This window comes from Zalophus californianus, chromosome 9, assembly GCF_009762305.2.
Source record: "Zalophus californianus isolate mZalCal1 chromosome 9, mZalCal1.pri.v2, whole genome shotgun sequence".
Taxonomy (NCBI): Eukaryota; Metazoa; Chordata; class Mammalia; order Carnivora; family Otariidae; genus Zalophus; species Zalophus californianus.
Window position 1 is genome coordinate 82,779,066 of NC_045603.1, and position 22,958 is coordinate 82,802,023.

The window sequence follows — 22,958 nt, forward strand, 5'->3', positions numbered from 1 at the left end:
TTGTTGTGAAAGGCTGGCTGGTACTCCCCTCCTTTGCAAAATGTCTAACAGCTACACAAATATAAGAAAATAGGAAAAGGGACTTACTGTAGCTTTTCTCTTAGTAAGTTAATGTGAAGTTATTAGTTTTCCTTTATTTTTCTTTTCCTTTTTTTTTTCTTTGCTCTTTTTGGGGAAAGTCTGAGTTAAGTAAATCAACTGAAAGAGTGATATAAAAGCCTGCTTCTAGATAAGAATTGAATCTTGGTAGTCCTTGATTGGAATATGATATGTATGGAGAAATTTATAGTAATTGGACTCACAAAAATGGGTTTCTGAATAAGATATTTTTACTTCTCCTCCTTTCTCCTATGAGCGTTCATGTACTGAGAAGTTTGTTTTTACTGAATATCTCCTGCGTGACTGAAAGATATAGCATGTTTATAAACCTGTTATGTGTTTGGCTTTATGAAACAAGCACCCTACCTTCTCTGTCCAAACACACTGGAGAGAGGCCAACAGACTAACCACTCACTGTTTCTAGTCTAGTAAACTTTGAAAAATAAATCAGTGAAGATTTTGATTTGAGTGTGTGGTATAAAGAATGCCCAGTCTTCTTACAGTGCCCAATTCATAAAGGAATCTGTAACAAGCTTGTAGTATTTGCCAGTTAGGTGCTGCTTACTGATAGGGTGACAGTTCCCAGCTGCAATCAATTATGCTTCCATTATTTCTGTTGTTTAAACATGCCTTGGAATACCAGTTCAGAGCATTTCACAAAGTGTATCTTAGTTCCAAAACAAAGTAAAGAGCATGTTAAAAAAGAAAAAAAATAATAAAAAACCAAATGCATTCTGAATTGCGATTTTTTTTTTTCCTGAGAGTATTTATAATCCCTTTGCCACCCTTCTCACCTCCCTGATTCCACCTCACACACCCAGCATTTATAAAATCACACACACAACACATCGTGTTTGATTTAATGCTGGGTTGCAATTCAATCAAGAGACTGCTGAGGTCATATAATATAAATGGCCACAGTACTTCTTGGCTCAGTTAAAGCCTTGATCATTCAGGGCTTTGTTTTTGTTAATTGAGTAGCCTCCTGCTGGGGGGAGCTCCTAAATATTTTGGACTATATGTCACTGAAAAGAAGTTGGAGACTAGAAGGTAGTGATCTGGAGCGTGGGGGCCGGTGGGGGGGGGGGCGGTGGGGAAGGAGGTGAGTTTCTGCAGTGGACAAGGGAAAAGGAAAGACGTTGTTCTGAAACCGTGACAGGACAAAGAAAAAAGAAGCAAATTGTTTTTGAATAGAAAATTAATCATTGAAAAGGGACTGGCTATTGTGAGGCAAACATAAAAATAGAGGAGCATTTAACTTGAAATATATGAGAAAAAGCACTATAGAAATTCCAACAGAGGCATTTAATGGAAAATACACCTGGCCACCTCATTATAAGTACATCCCTGGGAGCCAAGTGTTATGAGCATTAGTAAGAAGGTGGTATTACAAAAAAATTGATTATAATCAAGCTTAATGTATTTGAGGCTTAATAAAAGTATTGTATGGCGGTAGTGAGTATCATGGCATAATAGAGACCTCTTAATATTGGATTGTTCATAAGTTTTGTATTTCATAATGTTGGTCTGTGGAGGCCTTTGCTTCCTGATGGGAAAATAGGAACTTGTATGGGAAAAGAGATCACAGAATCATAGACCGGCCCCTATTAACCCCAGAAAATGCAATTCAGCATATATCTTATCATCTTAATCTCCCAAATATTCTTTTAGTTTAGATTATAATGCAATATTGCATGTAACAAACAGATGTCTCCCCTAGGTCACTGTTTGTAATTTAGTAAATTGTAGGTGTCCAACTGGAGAGTCTAGAGCTGCTGGTGAAGAATGAATGTCTAAGATGCCTCATTAATTTAATGTAGGTAAGAGGCTGGTGGGCTTAAAGGATTTGGTAGTAACCCCATTGAGAACTACCTAAATGTAATTCAAATAGTGTGGAATAAACTTTTTTTTCCTATTATTTTTCCCCTCCATGCTGTGAATCTCACTGATCATTATTTTTTAGGCACTTAATATGTCACGACAAAAAAAAAAAAAAAAAAAGAACAGAAAGGCTGAAATATGTATGAAAACAAAAGTTTCGATTAAACTTAAGTATTTTTTAAAGGTGTTGGTTTTTAATTTTTATACAGCTCTATTTGGCACAGAACTCTTTACATGTTTTGAGATTTGGCTTTGCTGCTTTATAATTTTGAGGGTGCTGTGCTATAATCTGAACAATTTTCTGAGAAGAAAAGACAGAAATAAATAACCCAGGTTTTACATCTTGAACTCTGGACCAGAATAATAAATTGACAACTACTGTATAATTGGGAAGCTTGTTAGATTATGTATCTACTTTAATGTAATTTATAAATTTTGGAAATATTCTTAAAAAGAATTTAATCCCCTCATCAAACAAAGTAATTTCCCTCTCATTCTTTGGTAGCTGCCATGGAGCAATGATGTTTTTCCTTTCTCTCTTTATAAATGGAACACTTTATTTTTTTAAATTTCATGAACAAAAATGTTAAGTAGATAATGCACCTTTTAACATTAACCTGTTGGAAATAATAAAGATCAGTTTTGATGATTACAAATTTATTGCCAACACAAGTTTAGTTTACCAAATTTCTTGCAATAAATTATTTGCCTTCTGCAAATAGGATTATAGACAGCTACAATACTTGGAATGATTTATTTGTCATGCTTGTAATTTAACTGAAGATATCAACTACTCTTATTGGAACACTTTTAATTCATAAAAATGATTAAATATGTGTTTCTAATTTATCATCATTGTTCACAATGTTTTATGTGAATCTTCCTCCCAGAGGAATTACAAGATTTTTCCAAATAGTTGAGGGCAGTGAAGCCTTTTTGTAACCATCTTCAGGATTTGTCCCAGTGTTCACTTTAGGTGGGAGATCTAATGTCCTGTAATAGAGACCCTGTGGGGCTTAAACATACTCTGCACCTTTTTGTGAGAACTGAGATAGCAGCTTCCTGGGGTTTTCATGTCCCTCAGGGAAAATTCCCAGAGATATGAACATTTTTAAATTTCTGACATGTGCAACACAGACTTTTGTGGCTTTTGAAAGACCATGCCCAAGTTTGTAAAAACTTGCTCTCTGTCAGGTCAGAAAATTGGGTGGTCTGTCACTTTACTGGATTCATCCATCCTTTGGGGATGAAATATTGACCTATTTTTTTTTATTTTTTAATTGCTGACATTTCATTGTACTTCACCAAAATCCCTACGCTGTTATAAATAAGTTTTTTCCCCTACCTTTCTTAATTTTATTCTATTAACTCAGTGAGTCATTAAGAAAGCATGAGATACACATCATAGTGTGGTGAACATCCCTTGAGCCCTTCCCACCCCCACCTGCTTTTTCTCTTCGGGTGCATTTCTGTTGAGATATCTACAAGATGATTTAATATCATAAATTTGATATTAAATATATGTATATGTGAAAGAGAAAGATTTAAGGAATATATATCTCTATCTATTATTTATTACATGCATGAGAGTTAAGTTGTTCAATGATTACTTCAGGAAAGCTAAGCACAAGAGAAAGAAGGGATGTTCAGCAGACCTCTCTTTCCTATTCTCTTCTCTCTCCCTGGATATTTCTCTGTCCTTTCAAATGTTTTCCTCTCAGTTATTAGATTTGAGACATGATTCTATAGATTCTATAGGTTGATGTTTTTAAGAGTATAAAAAAAAAAGGGTGCCTGGGTGGCTCAGTTGGTTAAGCGTCTGCCTTCAACTTGGCTCATGATCCCAGTCCTGGGATTGAGCCTCACGGCAGGCTCCCTGCTCAGCAGGGAGTCTGCTTCTCCCTCTTCCTCTGCTGCTCCCCCTACTTGACTCTCTCTCTCTGTCTAATAAATAAATAAAATCTATAAAAACAGAATATAGAAAAATAAGCAGCAATGCTTCTGTGCTATAGAAATTCCTATTTATTATATTCAAGGTAGAGATTATTTTCCTTTCTACCATTAACATCCTTTCCAGTATTAATAATTCAGTGTCCTCCCATTCCTTTAAATGAATAATCAGGATATTATCCCACTCATTCTTCTCTGATTTACCATGTTGCTTGCAGTGTTATTCCACTGTTCTTCTCTGAACCTTAGTTCTCAACTGTGAAAAGAGGATGCCCTTGTCATTTAGTTGACATCTTAGGAGCTTCTCTTTTTTCTTTGCTGTTTACATAAACATAGATACCTCTCATAAAATGTGTGAAGTACATTACTTTGAAGAATATACATACATGAATATACATATGGTCACACGATTAATGGTCCCTTGTTTAAGATTTTTAAACAAAATTTTTGTTCCCAATACTCCAGTAATAATAATTCTCTATTTTCCCCCTTTTTAATAAATAAAACATATATTAGCTCCTGGTAGTTCATTATTGCATTTTACTGTGACTTTTTTTTCCCCTTTGAATTACTATATCTCATTGAGTTGTATAATAGAAAACTATTGGTGTATATTTGAAGTTTCTTTTGTTGATGATGTTTAAATTATTATTACTCAAATGACACTGTGATGTTAGTAAAATTCTTTTACCTTTTCGTAAGAAGAATTCAATATATTCTACTTCACGTCTTAACCACTTGAAAAAAGTTTTCAAGTTTCTGAAAATGTAGTAGAATGTCTTTATCCATATTGTTATACCCCAAATCGGTGTTTCCTCATCAAAAAAATTACCTCAGGTATTCGGGAATTGCAGATTCCTGGGCCTCAACCAAGGCATAAAGAGCCAGACTTTCCAGTGGCCCTGGAATTCTGCACTTAAAGTAAGTTTCCCTATGAAATGAGCTTCAAGTGGCTAGGATCCACTTCTGTTTTGCTCCTGTTAATATCCCCATGCCTGCAAAAATATATAGTACCTATTCTTTGTTGAAATAATCCATTCTACTATTCTTATCCGTATACTTATCTTTTAATTTAACTTTATATTGATAGTGTGACTTAATTCATATTATTTTCCTAATTACAGACAAGATGAGAAGTTGGCCCTATTTTTGGAAAGTATTGCTTAGTAGATTTTTTTATAGCTGCTTTGATTGATAAATAGTAGACTATTTTTGAATTCTTTATGGTAATACTGCAAAAGTAGCATTTAGGAAATAGTCTCTCAGCACATTTTATTTACCATGTAATAATTAAAATAAGGCATGTTCTCTTTGTTTTTACTTCAATAAATGAAACAATAAAAGAGAAACTCAGTGACACCATAGCAATTTGAGTCAAACATTTAGTGTCTGGTCACTGTTAGTCTATCCATCTTTCCCAGGAGATAGTGAATTTCTTGAGGTGTGGAGGCCATGTCTTAGTGCCTAACACCCTGCCACAGTAGCAGCTTGATAATGATTGTTAAGTAAATGAATAAATAAATGGATAAAGTCTAACATCTCCTGATCTTCTATGTGTATGTATGTGTGTGAATTATGCAAAATAATGAAAAGGGCAGTATCCAATTTTTTAAAAGTAGTCTGATAGCTCTAATAGTACATCATGCCACTAAAAGCAAAGACAATCATTTTGTACATTCATTCAGTTAAGAAATTAAATGAATATAGCAATGGATTCTCCATGCCCAATTTTATACCCACTGACTTTAACACTGAGAATGCTAAATCTCTGGTGATACAGGAAAAGTGAAAAACCAACTATGCTTTTCTCTTTTTCTATTTATGCAGACTTTTTTCTTTTTTGTGTGCTTCCTTTTTATCTTTTTTTCCCACTCATTCTTCCTTAAATGAAAATGCTTCTTAAAGAGAACTCTTACAGGTTGATTTTGTTTGGCTCTTCTGCATTTGGCGGGGTGGGGGTGGGGGGGTCACGGCATATCATACCTAACACAGGACTGTAGCTTTCGTTGTTGAGTAGATAGTGTCTAAGCTTGTGAACATTAAATGCCATTTTGGAAATAAAAGTATTGTATTTTCTCATCTAAAATTACTCTAAAAATGACGCGATCCAAAATCCATGAAAGGTTATGAGAGACCAAATATAACAAGTTGTTAAGGCAGATGGACTACTTTGGTTGAGAAGGATATGTGCATTTTTAGATATATGATTTTAAGCAAATCAGGGGATATTTTTCTTAATTTTAAAATCCGATGCTATGTATTAGAACATAAAAAAATAATTTGAATTGTAAGTAGCTTTTCAGCTCAACTGTTCAACTACCTGCATATCACAATCTCTAATTTATCATATGAATCATGTCAGTTTTTATTGTTCATATCTTTTCAGGCATCTGGCAAGCTGAGATTGCGATTTGTTTTCACATATGTTGTGATAGAGAAGATTCAGGATGTGTAGTGGTTTAGCATCAGGCTGTATGAGCTTTAATTCTCACTTCCAGTGGTAAAGCATTCTGTCATATTTTTAAAGTATTGGAATTCTTATTCTAGTGTATGTTCAGTGGTTTTCTATTTCTATGCTTTTTGTATCTCCTTTATCATCCCTACCACCCACTTTTCACAATTTTAAACAACAACAACAACAAAATTGTACAAATACGATCAGTAATTTTCATTTTCATCATGGTCTTAGATATCTTAATTAAATGGATGATTATGTGAATACACTCTTTTATAGTAGGATAATTGCTTCATTTATAATTCAAATACATATTTAGGTAATTCTTTTCCTAAATATATCAGTAGGCATATGTAATTTGCTTAGAACTATGCATTCTTATCCTTACTAAGCTGCGATATGTTTAAGCTATCTTAAACTCCTGTTTGTAAATATGTCTTGTGAAACGAAGACTTTGTGTTAAATATGCCTGATTCTCATGTACCTTTTGCTATGACTTAGTTCTTATGGTTTGTCTTCTATTTTTCTTTCTTCCTCTATCTCACATATCCACAGTTGAGAAAATAGTATTTCATATAAAACATATGGAGAGTAAGTTTTATTGTAATTGATGTCTAAGAAAGTTGGTTATTCGGTGAATAAAATAAAAAGACATAGTCATGAAAAACTTTTTTGGGAAATGCTTTAACTTTTTGAAGTTGCCTATTACCGTTACAATCATGAACATCTTCCTCCCGAATTTCTCTCTATCACATTATTTATGCTTTTCTATTCTACCCCTTAGCAACCCCTTTGCTTCCTCCTACTCTCCACTGTCACCCCTCTTATTGTAACAAATGACTACAACTTAATTCATGTTTCCCCACCCACACTTTGCTGACATCATAAATTATTTGGATACAAATGGACAATATTCATTAGCTGTGCACTTTGCCGAAAGAGCCTTACACAGGAGTGCTGCACTCTCTCATTTCTATTAAAAGTTAAAATGCTCTTGCTGTCATGGGGGTTGGGGTGAGTCAGCCATGATAGAGGACAGGGCTACAGTGCTAATAAATAAAAATAATAACTATTACCGCTGGTTGAGTGACCCTGGGAAAAGAGCACTACAAAGCTATTTGTTGTTCTCTTTCACTTGTCAACAGCACTGGCTTAAAAGCTTTAGCCATTGTTGAGGATGTAATAGAGCCTATGGAAAGTTAGAGAGACAACTGTCCAAAAAAATTTTAAAAATCATGCAAAGATCAGTTGAGTATTTTTGTGTATCTGTGCTGTTTTGGAACAGTTCATACATTAACCTCATGGAAGTGACAACTATCCTTGTCCCTCATGATACTACGCCTTTTTCTCTATCATTTTTATTGGCATGAACCCACTAAAAAATTTATAGGGATGGTAGATAATCAAGGAAACTAAGGGTTGTGGGTCATTACCATAAAAAAATGTAGAGACAACCATCTTCCTTCGATGAGGTTTTTGAATTCTGGGTTGTTTTAGTGATGGGCAAAGTGAAGCATATGCGTATATATTTCATTTGATTTTTGAAACAGTTCTTTTGGGTTGTCATATATTAAGTTGCAGTTGTAATGTTAGTCACATTTTTGAGTGTTACTATGTGCCCTGTAGTGTTTTAAGAGCTTTATATAAATTATCTCATTTAGTTATTTTGACAATCGTATGTGGTCAGTACAGTTATTATTCCCATTTACAGATGAGTCAGTTGAAGCACAGCGAGGTTAAACTACTTGCCAGATGTCACAAAACTAGTAAGTGATGGTGTCAGGTTGTATGACATTAAGGCTTTCTTAATGCTCAGTAGCACAACATTAGTGAGATTTTGTGCATGAGGAATACCTCTTTGCAACTCTTTTTTGAAATGCTTCCCCCAAATTACTTAATGTTATTTTTGCTGGCCTCTAATTTTTGAAACAAAGACAAAACAAAGTGTTGCATGAAAATATACTTAACTTGGGGCACCTGGGTGGCTCAGATGGTTAAGCATCTGCCTTCAGCTCAGGTCATGATCCCCGGGTCCTGGGATTGAGCCCCGCATCTGGCTCCCTGCTCTGCGGAGAGCCTGCTTCTCCCTCTCCTTCTACTGCTTCCCCCGCTTGTGCTCTCACTTTCTCTGTAAAATAAATAAATAAAATCCTTAAAAAAAAAAAAGAAAAGAAAATATACTTAACTTTCTGAGTGATAGAGTAGATAAAACAATATAGCTTCCGAAGTGTCTCTTTTAATGAATTTTTTTTTTTATGTAGAACATATAGAGCCATCTTGTGAGGAGTAAACCCAAGGTTATTGAGATGTAGCAATTATATCATATTGATTATGGCATGTTTAATCATGTGATGAAGAAATATTCTTTTAAAATGTGGTATAAGACTGAATATAATTGGGCAGGTGTGTTAATAGTTTCAGCTTGTGCAACGAGAAAATTCAAGCTTGTAAGTATTGTTTTAAATTTTGCAATATTCCCAAAACTGAATGCACATTAAACATTTTAAAACTTGAGTCAGCGGGCCAAATTTTTTTTTCCTTTCTGTTAACAAGCTCTTATTAACTTTCAAGTGGAAACAAACAAGTATTTTGGCATCACTAAAAGTAAAGTATTTGTAGAGCTTAATTCACTTTAGGATAATTACATATAAAAATGAGGCTTATTGAAATTCTAATGCTTTGGAATTTCAGATGTGTTTCTCTTGTGTGTTGTGGTATGTATTATTTTTTAATGTTGCCTAGAAGAACTTGACATTTTCCGTGGCTGACTAGCTGCAGTGCTTGGCTAATGGGAATGTTACAAGGCCCCGTGGTCTTCAGTGGACAAATAACTTTCCAGATATATAAAAGTTTTACATTACTTCCATTACATTGTTTAGTATTTGCCCCAAAATGCTGTCTAGGCCTGTGCATATTGTCAACATGAATTAAACTCTTACAGATATATGATTTCTAGAGTTAGCCCAATCTTCCCCCTCAAAAATAATCTTATTATCAGTAATTGAATAATTAAATAGCAAGCATTGAATTGTAATTAGCTTTTTGAAGAAAAATATATTTGGCCAAGTGTTCTAACTTGTGTTTATTCTTCAGCTTTATGTTGGCCATCAAGTGAAAGCTTGCAAGGGGAGAATATTGAGTTAACAATACCTAATTCAAACAGAGATCAGTAGCCCAGATCAACTCTCATATAATAATTGTTTAAAACTAGATGAGGCGAATAAAACTAGACTAACATTTCATTTTTGACAAGTTTAACTTTTAAAAAGAACTTGTTATTGTGTGTGGCATATCGAAAAGAACACTGAACTAGGAGTTAGGCTTTAGGTCCTACCTTTATCATTAATTAGATTTATGATTTTAGGCATATTTTAACCTTACTTTACAATTTCAGTCTGTAAAATGCAGAATTTTGTCTAGACTATTTATTACCCAAATTGTATTGAGCAAAACAGTCATCTCCCAACACTGATTTCCTTGGTCAGATATTTAAATTACACCATATAATCCACAATTCACTTAAAGATTGACAGTCTCTTAGCCCTTAAATAGATCTAAATCTTGTAGAAATGAAATGTAAATTTGTGGAATGTAATGAGATTAACATGACAATGGAATGCTTATTTTGTTTTGGTTTTAAGTAACCAAACAATTTGCGTTCCGTTTATGTCGTGTGTTTTATTTAATAAATTACTTTTATGAAATGCTTATCTAAATGATATCTAAAGATCCATACAGGTTTTAAAATTCTGATTCTACGATGTGAATAATCTACATAATGTCGCTTTTACTTCTTGACTATGAAGAGGTATTGCTATATATTTTGAAGTTTAGACATACTGTTGTTCCTTCCAAAAGACAACTCCCATTCCTAAACATGCACCCTATCACATGTCACGAATAACACAGCTTAGGTTAAGCTACAAAATTAAAGTATAAACCGTGGTAGATTTGTCCCCTAACTACCGGGGACTTTGTTTAAAAAAAGTCAAATATTACACATACATGTTTTTTGCTTGTTCGATTTTTCAATGAGCTCTGCCACTGCAGATCAGGGGAGATTAAGGGAAAAAACCTACATAAACACAAAGCAAAAACCTGAGCTTGTGTGTAAAGCTACTGCACTGGAGCGAATGTGGTTTAATTCTTGGCACTGGCAGCTTGTTGCAGAATTACAATATGTTGGCATGAGTCTCTAGGTCTCATTGTTCCAGATGAGGGAGTCAGTCTTAAGAGTGTTTGGCACTGAAGGGAAAAAGGAGTGAGAGTTATAGGGAATGAACAGGCCCTAAAGAGGCAGGATGCTGTTGTAACAATGGCTGGCACAGTTGGAGGGGCCATTCACTGGTGGGGATTGCCATAGGCATTGATGTGAAGAAACATATGTGAGCAAAAGAGGCAAGGGTGAGGAGGGAAAATCAAGCAAACATATCAAAAGGGTCCTGATGGCAGAAAGAGACAAAAGTAATCCAATTAGAGTTATCGTAATATTAATGGATTGACTGATAAGGATATCTGTCATCACCCTCTAATTTATTTTATAGCTATTTCCTACCATTTATTTTATTTTTTTAATTTTAAAATATGTACGTATTTATCTTTCCCCTAAAGACACAGATCCCTGAATTAAAAGGCCCTGGTTCTGTATTCCCTCTCTTCTACTCTGTGGCTAGGTGATGCTGGGAAAAGCATCTTTCTGAGCCTTAGTTTTCTCATCTGCAAAACGGTGTAATAACAATGCATACCATTGACAATGCTGTTGCATCTGACAGCATTATATAAACTGAAATGCTATGCAAAAGTAAGAGCTACTATTACCTCTCACACTTATTTTAATATAGGGAGCACTAGTTTTTATTTTGACAGTAATTGCAATACTTCAATGTTGGAGAGAAGTAACTCTCAGGAGAATCTTTAAAGGGGCTTGTAGTAAAACTGTGGCATATATTAATGTGAAAATGATGGATAACCCAGAATTTGAACTTTTGGAAAATAAGTATGTCCACAAACATACTACACATACTCACAATATAAAATACAATTCTACACATATTTTAAAAAGTCACATCTCATTTTAGAAAATGGGATATTTAATAGATAACTACTATATTTTTTAGTCCATCAACACTGAAGTAACACTTACATAATTGTGTCAAATTTCACTTTAATCACATTCACACATTTAATGAACAGGTGTATTATAAATATTGGGATTTTGCCATTTGGTCTTTTACAGTTCTAGTCATTTATATTCTCTGGGTTCTTTACCATTTTCAGAGAAATTCAGTCATTAGTACCCGTGCATCCACTGTGTTCATTATGACCATTGTGAACTCATCATTAACTGTCTTCATTAACATCCATGGTGAAATCACTTCTTAACCACCTCTTCATGAACGACCGGTGGAGACAAACTACAACAGTAGCGGCTGGAGGAATACTGGACGTGGATTTGCTTAAAGCTCTTTATTTTATAGTAGTTCAGATAGAGAGGTGAAGTGGGTGAAATGATGTACTTTTGGTCCCCCTGACTTTGGGATCCAGTAGGTTGAACTTAGCTCCCTATGGGCAACTTCTCAAAATAATCTTCTGAATTAGATACTGGTGCATTTGTTTACCACTTAAGAAACCAAAGCTTAGGGAAATATCTAATTCAGAAGATTATTATGAGAAGTTTGAGATACCACATGTAAAGGACCTGGTACACTGCTTAGCACTTAGCCCTCAAAATAGTAGCTGTCATTATCATTTCATTGTTGACAAGAGAGTTCAGAATTTGTAGGCAAAAAACAAAACAAAACAAAACAAAAAACAAAACCTTACTTCAAAAAATCAACTCTGCCCATTACATTTTGTGAGACCTCAGACAAGTCCTTTTTTTTTCTTTTTGCTTTTGTTTTTAACCTGTGTGATGGATATAATAGCACAATGTGAGTCTTCAGGTTTTTGCTATGATTAAACGAGAGAATACAGACAGGTAAAAGCATCTAACATAGTTCCGGGCACATAGGCTGCTCAATAAATGTTTACTGAATCTAATTTAAAATATATACCTCACCCAAATTGCAAATATTAGTGTCTGTATTCATCCACAGACATGCATCCCCGAGTTAGATATGTTTCTGATTTTACATCTTCCAAATTATTTGGTCTTAAAGAAGTTTTATATATATATATATATATATACATATACATATATGTGTGTGTGTGTGTGTGTGTGTGTGTGTGTGTGTGTGTATATAAAGTCAGGTATTTGAAAAAAAAAAAAAGTGGCTCTGTATAGGAGGAGCCTTCTATCTTTATGTAAGTTAATAAAGAGGCCAGGAATGTTCTGCAGGTTTCAGAAATCTGGCGGCTGTTACTTTAACTCTGCAACTTAGACAGAAGACTTCTGTTTCTTTATGAGCACACTACAGTGAATATTTTGTCTAGCTGCAGGGGAAAAGCTTTGTCATGGACTTTGCAGACAATAGCCTTAAAAGTAAAATGGTCTGCTTTTGGTGCCGGGAGGTTCAGGGGCCTATTGTTAGTGCACAATGGATTTCTATTGCTGCATTCCTGCTTTGCAAAGGTTTGTTAGCTTTTAATGACTGACAGTACTCTATTGCAAATACCGTATAGGCTGTGCCCTGTTTACATGCTACTCAAGAATTTTTGTGGAGTGCTGGAAAAAAGAAACAGTGGTGTTTGTTTGACCTACTCTGATAAGGTTTAAAAAATGATTTCGCTCATGAAGTGTTTACTGGGAATGTAGAAACATTGGAAATCCGTGCAGAAGTATTTTAAAGTTACTTTGAAAGCCTCAATGAACAGAAATATTGATTACAGTAAGAAGAGATTTAAGCCGTTTTATTACTCAGAATTGTCATTACCATTTTCAAAACCACTGTGGTACAGAAAGAGGGCTATTTGAAGAAAAAGTAAAAGCAATTTCTTAGGATCTGTCTTCCTTAAAATGTAAGAAATGGAGATACCTTCTTACAAAGGAAAAAAAATACAACTTACACATTCCGTAGTAAATTCCATAGTAAATGTGTACACAGTAATTGTGGTAGGTGTGTGTGTGTGTGTGTGTGTGTGTGTGTATGCACCATACGTATAGACCATAGACTGTGTAAAGCAGTAATCATTCAGAGCTTTTCACTATTTTATTTTCCAGAAGTTTTTGACATCCGGAAAAAAAAAAGCATTCCATATTGTCACAGTTTTTCCAAGGAAATTTCACCTCTGTTTTGTTGAAAACTCCACACGGGCTTTGTGACTCTGACAGTCAATGGCTGTAAGATGGAGGCCTGAGAGAAGTAGATAGCATTAGCCAAAGATGATGATGACGCCTTAAAATGCATTTTAACTGTGGGGAAAATGAACCAGTTTCTAATAATCTTATGGTCTCTAGGCCAGACGGTCCCTTTGATAAGTTAACATGTACTCCCTTTATGCTCCTAGTAGGGGGTAAACAAATGTCTGAACAAACACAAATACACATAAACACCAATGTGGAGAATGGCAGTGTATGTCTTAGATCCAGATACTAAGTGTGGGTATTGTTATTTAGATGGAGTATACTGGGACACTTATCTTTTAGTACACTCCATTTTCTGACTGAATGCAGTGCTAATCGTGGGATTGAAAGCCATTGTAATTGTGTACCCATCTAAATGCTGACAAGAATATACAATTACATTGTTTGGAATTGAGTTTAATGTTTGGGAGTTTTATTAGCATTTATGTTTACTTATACATTAAAATTCAACACAAAAGAAGAGGTCAAAAACCATGTGATATATAGAAACAAATATCAGACTAAAGCATAACCTTGCTCTTTAAAAAATATGTGCCCTGTCTCAATACTGGACATTTTAAAAGAATGTGAGACAAATCTGAAATAAGCAAATAATAGGTCTCCATTATAGGCATTACTCACTTTTCTAGATTTTGCAATCTTTGTAAAGCTTCTTTTATACGAACTTTTTTTTTTTTTTTTTTAGTGTTCACGGTACTGGCAAATCTTTCCACAGTGTGCTTAACCACCATACGATGTTAAACACATATTATAAAGTGGATGTAATTGTAAACACACAGAGGGATATAATTACATGTAGCAGATTTAAGAGCTAATTCTTTGCCTTTTTTTTGCTCTGCATTTTATCAACATAATTATTTTTTGACTGCAGACTAACACCCTGAAATTGACAAGCATCTATTATAGTAGGAATTTGTTCACCAAATTGAAAAACAATGAACTGCAGGTTTATATGTACCCATTGTCATAAAGAATTAGTACGGCTTTGTTCCGCAAGAAGAAAAAGCTAATGATTTTGAAACAGCAGGTGACAAAACACATTCTTCCCCCCCCCCCCCAGTTATCAGTTTGTTGATGAAGTCATTATGAACTGGGCCCCGGATAGGGATGGCCTTATTTTTAGCAGATAGACTTTTAATGAGCTGCATTGTAAAGATAGTCGTGTTGATTTGCTTACATTTTTTTTTTTCTTTACTTAGAAACCCCCAGTATTGAAAAGCTACTCTCAAAGGACTGGAAAGACAAACTTCTTGCAATGGGATCAGGGAACTTTGGTGAAATAAAAGGTAATATATTTGCAATTATTTTGATCCAAAATGTATGAAAATGAAGTTTATATTTTGAGATACAACAGTGATACAGTGCTTCTCCCCCCATCCCTTCCTGCCTCATCTATTCTCTGTCTTTGGTGTTTCTTCCTTCTAGCTTGAAAGTGGTTGTGTCAGGGTTCTTATTTTCTCTTTGTTTGTGCCTTATTAGATAAATGGAATGTCATTTTAACAGAATAACCCCACTGTATCTTCAAAAGGCTTTGGATTTCATCATTTAAAAAAAAAAATTTTAATGATTTACCTTGTAAGTAGGAATGTATTTATATCAGGGTTAAAAACTGCCTATTATGATGATTTTATACATTGTACATATTAGAAGTGTGAATGTACATAATCTACATTTAAAACCAGAAATGATGAATGGAGAAAGCTTAATAAAAGGTTGTTTTTCACTAACGAGAGCAACATTTTTGGTTTGGTTTAATTTGAATCAGACATTACAAACAACTAAGAGAAAAAGTCTGTATGGACTTCATGATACTGAATATTCATATCTTAATAAACTTTTACTAATAACAGTGGGAGAGGGCTTAATTTCTCATATAAAAATAGAATCAAATGGTCATTTCAGTTAATTTTAATGTGTGTTTTCTCAAAGCCTGGTAGGCAGTCTATGGTTTTCTATTTGTTGCCAATAGCACACTTGATTCTGAGTTCTAAAGGATTAATTTTGAGAAAAAAATACTACTTATTCATCAATATTAAAATATTTTGTTATATATTACTCTATATTTTTTGGTAGAAGCTGAATATATTTAAAATATCACCAGATTTATATTAATATACATGTAGAAATATGTGTATAAATAACTTTTTTTGCATATGTATGTATGCGCACATGTTCTCCCAATGAAAAAGGCAATTGTCTTTCTTATGGCTCTGCTACATTGGAGCATCCTGCAGAAAGGCAGGACACTAGCATCTCAGCATTTGGAAACTTCCAGAAAATGCTGGACTGAATATTTCACTTTTCATCCATTCTACTTAAAGTTTACATATATTCAGGTTATGATTAAGTAGGCCTTGGTGGTAAGAGAAAGAATGGGTGCTAATCAACACATTCAGTAACCAAAATCTATAATGGAATCAAATTCAAACAGATAATAATTTGTATGTCTTAAAGAGCTTGAAGACCAAGTTTAAAGAGAACAGAGAAATCTCTCTTCCAAGGCAGCAGATCCTTTATATTATCATGTTGGATTTTTAACCCATTTGCACCCACGATAGAGGATGTGTTCTCTCCAAGGTTCTTTATTCTCCTCTGACCTGAGTGAAAACTGAGAGTAGAACAGAGAAGACCGCCTGTTCCAAGCCTTGTGATCTCATTCCATTGGAGGACAAACATTTTTCCCTCCCTCGTTTTCTTCACAAGTCAGACTTAAAAGCTGCCGCAGCAGTGATGATAAGCTTGGAGGAAAGCAGCTCTGCTCTCCTTTCAGGCTTGCCTGTGGGGTTAGTTCAGGAAGCTGTAGTACAGTCAAAAGAAGTTCCGTCTTTAATTTTGAGTTTTTTAAGCTTCACATTCAGAGCATAAGTTTGGTGATTGTCTTCTGGTTCTATTCAAAAAAGCTGTTTTCTGATGCATTTAAAGAGCAACTGTGGATCTTTCTTCGGTTAGGGGCATGGTTATTAGGTGCTTGGATAGGTTTGGCCGAAAACTGGGAAAATAGCACTGGCTTACTTTTCCTACTGACTGCCCGTGACAGTTGCAATTACTCTCCATTGTTCATAGGTGGCTAGAAAGTGGAAAGGATACAATAGTGTGTAGCCCTCTGGGGGTAAATGAATTTGACTTAATGGTTCTTGGGGGGTCAGACGCTATGATTATGCCATGCCCAGGAATGTGGTTTTCATGCCACCTCAGAAGAAGTTGTGTGAGAACAATGGCTTAGCTGTTTGGCAGGTTTTTTGTTTTGTTTTGTTTTTTTTAATGAAGCAAATAAAGGTGTAAGTCTCGTGTATGTGCGCACTGTTTTGGGTTGAGGTAGGGAAGAATAAGTGTGAACTTTTCTTTATCTGGAAATATGAACTCATTCAACTATTAGATGATTAGCAATAATTGAGAATAATATATTTAATAGACTCTTTGCATATGTTAGCACAGGTACTGCCTTTACAGTATTTACCAAGTCTCGTCAACTGAAACTTTTCTCCTCTGTTTACACTGCTCAGTTTTCATTTAACTTTTAATTAGTTCCAGAAAACATGTGAGTGAAGGAGTGTGTGTATGTGTGCATGTGCACATGCATGAGCGCAAGCACACCTATTCTTAATATCTAAAACTATAGCCAAGGGAGAGCAGAGCTCAGTTCCTAAGCACTGGCTTCAGGTTGCTGCACGTGAATTAATTTCAGGGCATTTGGACAAAGGTTAATATTACAGATTGGCAAAGTTCAAAGAAGTGTTTCTTGTTATTACTGTTTAAAAAGTTAAAATGATAAACTTTTAAAAATAGGGGAAATAAATAGCATTTGGTCTGGATATTTTAGCTACCCATAAGTAGTTGTCATACCCACTTAAAGTCAATCTCATTTTTTAAGAAACAATGTGGGTTAGTAAAGGTCACCCACTTCTGAGAGCATAAAATTATTTTTCATGTTAGATTATTTTGCCTGTTAGAGTTCATACCATTTTATGGTCTGGTACCTTGGAAATGTGAAGTAATTAGGTTTTAAAGTTACATTCAAAACAACCCTCTAAAAAACATCCAAAAAGGACACTAGATCCAGTTTTGCCGAACGCAACTGTGTGACTGAAAAGCTTGGCCCACCGTCACTATATGTGTATCCACTGATGAGCTGCCGGAAGAAATTATTTATTTCTTCTTCTCCAGTCAGCTACCTTGTGCGACTGGTCAGCTTGCAGGGTTTTTTGTTGTTATCTATAGCAGAAGCACTGAGTAACGGTTGTGTGAGAGGTGAAGAAATTCTTCTTAGAGCCTCATAGTTACTGAGGCGGGGGACAAAACCATGCCTGCTCTCCCCCTTGGCAACGGGGCCGTCACACGTTGTTTTAGCTAGCATGAAATGCCATTACACTGAAGGTCATTGCATTGGCACTTCACCTGAGCACAGTATCTGGGGATCCGTGGCAGCTTTGACTCATCTAAACAGATCATTTGCTTTTCAATAAAGTCATTGCAAGAATTCGTATTTTACGGACTTAATTTTTTTTTTTTTTTTTTTTAGAATTGTGACCAAAAAATCTGCAGGCAGAATTCTCACAAATATTTCTATCTTGGTGAAGTTAGAAAAGCAGGGCGTTGTCTGAGAGGTTTTCTGTCCAGGTGCCTCAGATAAGCCCAAATCAGTTTCACCACCTGCCTTGTATAAAGAATTCTTCAGAGCCTGGTTTCTTTGCCATTGGTATTTCTGGTAGACCCTTTCTCACCCTGCTCAGAATGCATTAATTTAGGCCGGGAAATTGTATCTGGTATTAAGAAAAATGCCAGCTGCAGTTGGTATAATAAAAAATTGGCTCTTTTGAAAGCTATAATTTTGTTCTTTCTAGAAGATGGAACATAAAGGCAAACACCAGACCGCTCTAGAATGCCAGTAATAGATTCGAGGAAATAACCTATTTGGTGATACTGTGGCCTCTTAGAACTCATTATAAATACATGCTCTTTAGATCCCACATGTGGGTTAAAGTAGATCCTCTGTTATGTGACATAACATTTTGAAATAAAAGAGATATGTGGATTCAGTATGTGGCTTGAAAGAGAAAATTCTGTTTAAATGACATTAGACTATTTGTAAACAAGCAGGCATGGAATAAGAATCAGGTCCCAGGTAATAAATCTAGTAAGGGATCCTTAGAATTTTTAAATTAAAAACATGGAAACTAAAATCCCCGTTTAGTTACGTAAGGGTTTTTATCACTTTGAAAGTTGTTTAAACCCTTTCTTTTAAAATCAAAAAAACTAAGAATCGCATGCTTTGCTCATACTGACTTTGTGACTTATTTCATTTGTACATTAACCTAGAAAATATGCCTGCACATTTTTATAAAGGGGTTGGAAATGTTGATTATTTTTTGAGGGAACTGTTGTCTCTGAAATGTGTTTAATGCAAGAGTCAGCCGTGAAGAAGGTACATAACATATAGATATATACTTCTAAATAAAGTGAATCTTCATGTTTTCAATCTACTAAGCTTGTTTTATAGTTCCTCTGTAGTTGCCTATGAGTCATGTGTTCACTTTAAAAAAAAAACTACTTTGTGAGAACCGAAGAAAGACTACTGGTCCACAGCATATAAGGTTTGGCAAGGTCTGTCAAAGTGACAAAAAAGTGACTTTATGTTTCCTGCCTATCAGTGACTTGATCTGTCCCAGAATGCCAGAGGCTTTATGCCAGTGTATAAACAGAGCAAGTGATGGAAAGAGAATGGTCAGACACTGAATCTCATTAATTTCTGTATTGATGATCTAGTTCACGAATTAAGAAGTTTTATATATCTTTCAAAGAAGGTACTTAATAATGCATGTTTTATTTTTTATTTTTCATTTTTAAAAAGATTTATTTATTTTATTTTAGAGAAAGAGAGAGAGCAAATAGGGAGAGGGGCACAGGGAGAGAATCTTCAAGCAGATTACCCTCTGAGCAGAGCCTAGTGAAGGGCTCATCACATGACCCATGAGATCACGACCTGAGTCAAAACCAAGAATCAGATGCTTAACCAACTGAGCCACCCACGCACCCCAATAATGCATGTTTTAAACAGATACTCTTACATATTAAATCTGATTCTGTATTTGAAAATAAAAATATGCCTTCTTCAACATTTTTTTCTCATTTAAAAATACATTCATTCATTTAATGAGTATTCATTTGTGCAAGGGATGTGAAGATTCTAAAACTGAAATAATTTTGGGTGCCTGGATGGCTCAGTCGTTAAGTGTCTGCCTTCGGCTCAGGTCGTGATCCCAGGGTCCTGGGATCAGGCTCCGCGTCGGGCCCTGCATCAGGCTCCCTGCTCAGCAGGAAGCCTGCTTCTCCCTCTCCCACTCCCCCTGCTTGTGTTCCCTCTCTCTCTCTCTCTCACTCTCTCTCACTCTCTGTCAAAAAAATAAATAAAATCTTTAAAAAAATAAAATTGAAATAATTTTAAAACCATTATTTTTTTTCTTGTAGCTATGGACTCCAAAGCTTACACTATCCAGATTATTAGATGATGGAATTAACCTAAAACCCTCTCCTCTTTTAAATGACTATTTTTCTTCCTAGGGAAGCATGGTGTAGTAAAACAAAACAAAACAAAACAAAAAAACAAAAAAACTGGTGTCATGTTGCTGTGATTCTTCCAAGGACTTGTGGAAATCAGTTTAACTCTTTTGGTTTATTGCCTCATCTGCTCACTTAAAACAGTTGCAGATTGCCCATTTATGTACAGGCACCTTGTAAACATTTTCCTTACAAAATTATTGTGACAGAGTCATTTTATTCCCAATTTACATAGGAAGAAGTGGAGACAGAGAGAGAGAGAGAGAAGAGAGAGAGATTAATTATCCAAAACCACATACTTTAGTTGTGACAGAGTCAAGATGTGAACCTAATCCTGCCTGTCTTCAAAGCCTGTGCTCTTTGCATGGTACTTGGCAGTCTCTCCTCAGTAAAGTTGGAATGGATGATCTCTAAAATCCTTTAAAACTTGAAAACATTTCCAGACCCAACACAGCTGGATGCAGCGCCCTCTGAGATGCAGTCATGATATTCTACTCTATGCTTAGATCTGTCCCTTAGCACACACACACTGTTTGTATTGTTAGCTTATTTACATATTTACCTTTCCCTTGTATACTACTAATTTACCATTGGCCCAAAGTTTGGGACCCAGTTTGTACTTGGTGAAAGGATGACAATTTAAAAATGCCATGTTTTGAGAAGATTATTATAGACTACATTAAAGTCTGTAAATGTGGCAAAGTTGACGTGATTTAAACAACAACAAAAAGCAACAACTGTTTTTTACCTTTTAAATACAATATCCAAGGAGGTGGGTGGAATAATCTTGGGAAAAGTTTGTAAAATTATAATTTCCATTAAAGGTAAATATTTGTAACAAGAAATAGAAGAGAGTTTAAAAAAAGGCACAAGAACAACCCTTGCTTTCACTACAAAAGTGATAATGCACATATCTTGTCTATAATATCTCAGAAGCAAAGTATCAACCATAGGATAATAACAGTAAAGATCATAGCTACTTGTCAAATGTTCCATTTCACTCTTATGTCAGTTGCCTTATAACTGAAAGCTTCCAATAGTAGATATATTTAAATCCAAGCCAAAGGCCTCTTTTTAAGATCTTAAAGCAAAAGAACAAAAACCACTGTCTTTTCAAAATGATTATTGAAATCTATAAGGTAAGAATATGTATAGTATTGGCAGTGTATAATAGAATATCAATTACTTTATTCTGTCATGTAATAAATAATAGTATTCCTTATATAATTTTAATTGATTCTAACCTCTCAGGGTATTTATATAGCAGTCAAGTGTAGGTAGCTAAATTTTATCAAAGTTTGATTAAATTTGTTCTTAATGAAAAGACCAATTCGTAGATGTTTATAAGTTGGATAACCGAACAAATACTCCTTTAATGAATTGGAATGACGCCACTAATATCTTTGATGAGGGAGTCTGTCTTTTCTCTCTTGTTCAATAAGAGTGCCACTGAAAGAAGCTTTAGTTGTACATTTAGACTAACTTGTTAGTTTTTATTCATTATATTTTTAGTTCATACCAAATATTGCTGTCTGACCATGTGCTATGTTCTAGAGATAGAATGGTAGCAAGCAGAGTAGATGGATTTCTGCCCTTTTAAAGCTTACAGTATAGTAGAGCCTATTTCATTAGGCAGAATTTTTAAAGGCAGGACAACAACTTATTTTTAGATTCTTCAAGAGGAGTACCAGTTGAGAACAACAATATTTTCATTAAAAAAATTAAAACAAGTCAAGTCCTATCCAAAGTTTAACACTAATAGGCTAAGTAACACCAATTATTAAAGGGGGGGAAAAATCCCTTGCAAAGATTGACCATTGCTTTGTAACAAAGAATTAAATTTCTGTTAAGTTTTTTGAAGGAAGAAACATAATCCCCAGTTTACTTTTAGTGTCAAAATTCTGGTCCTTTCCCCTTCTTCTTGAATGAGTTTACTTTTACATTTCCTTTATTTGGATAATAACTCCTAACAATTTATTTTGATTTTGATCAATTAATTTCAAGCCATATATCTGTTTCATTTGAGTGGAATAAAACAATATTGGGGAAATGTCAGCTTCCACAGATTTTTTTCTTATAATTTTAAATGTGTTCAAGACCATTTTCAATCTGAGTAATCCTAATGAGGGTTTTCCTTATGCATAGAATTGTACATTACTAGTCAATCAAGGACTTTTCTTTGTTCTTATGAAATTTACTTTATTCATTTAGCAAGTTGTGATGGGATGTCTACTTTGCTGGATTCCCAGCATCGAACAACACAAACTAGTATTCTGCTATCATAAAGCTTATATTCTATGGAAGATTCAATAAATAAATGACTATGGTAATAAAATACAACATAGGGCGTTAACTACTATGAACAGAATAAAAATTAAATGATGTGACTGAAAGTGAGATGGTGGCTTCCTTAATTTCATTGTTCAAGGGAGGCAGTCTGAGGAGTTGACATTTAAATTACTATCTGGTTGGATCTGATAGTTTATTATCTTTTCCATTCAAATGTAAGCTCTCTGAAGCAGAGACATTTTTGTCTGGCCTAGACACTTTGGTATCCCCAACACCTAGAATAGTGTGAGGGACATAGAAGGAACTCTTCAGGTATATGCAAAAGGAATGAGAGGGAAAAGTCCATCATTTGAAGTGGTTCTCTACCAGGGGAAATTTGGCATTGTCTGGAAACATTTTTGGTTGTTATAACTAGGTGGGAAGTGC

At 34.8% G+C, this 22,958-nt stretch overlaps 1 protein-coding gene across 17 annotated transcripts in view; it reads left to right on the forward strand.

The window, feature by feature from the left end:
* The window catches only part of SOX5 (SRY-box transcription factor 5), a 1,040,220-nt gene that overhangs the window by 800,833 nt on the left and 216,429 nt on the right, over positions 1 to 22,958 (forward strand). For all 17 annotated transcript variants that reach the window (XM_027594377.1, XM_035729355.1, XM_027594379.1 and 14 more), the window contains one exon: positions 14,888 to 14,974. In XM_027594377.1, coding sequence (XP_027450178.1) covers positions 14,888 to 14,974 — 87 coding nt within the window. The remainder of the gene's footprint in view (positions 1 to 14,887; positions 14,975 to 22,958) is intronic.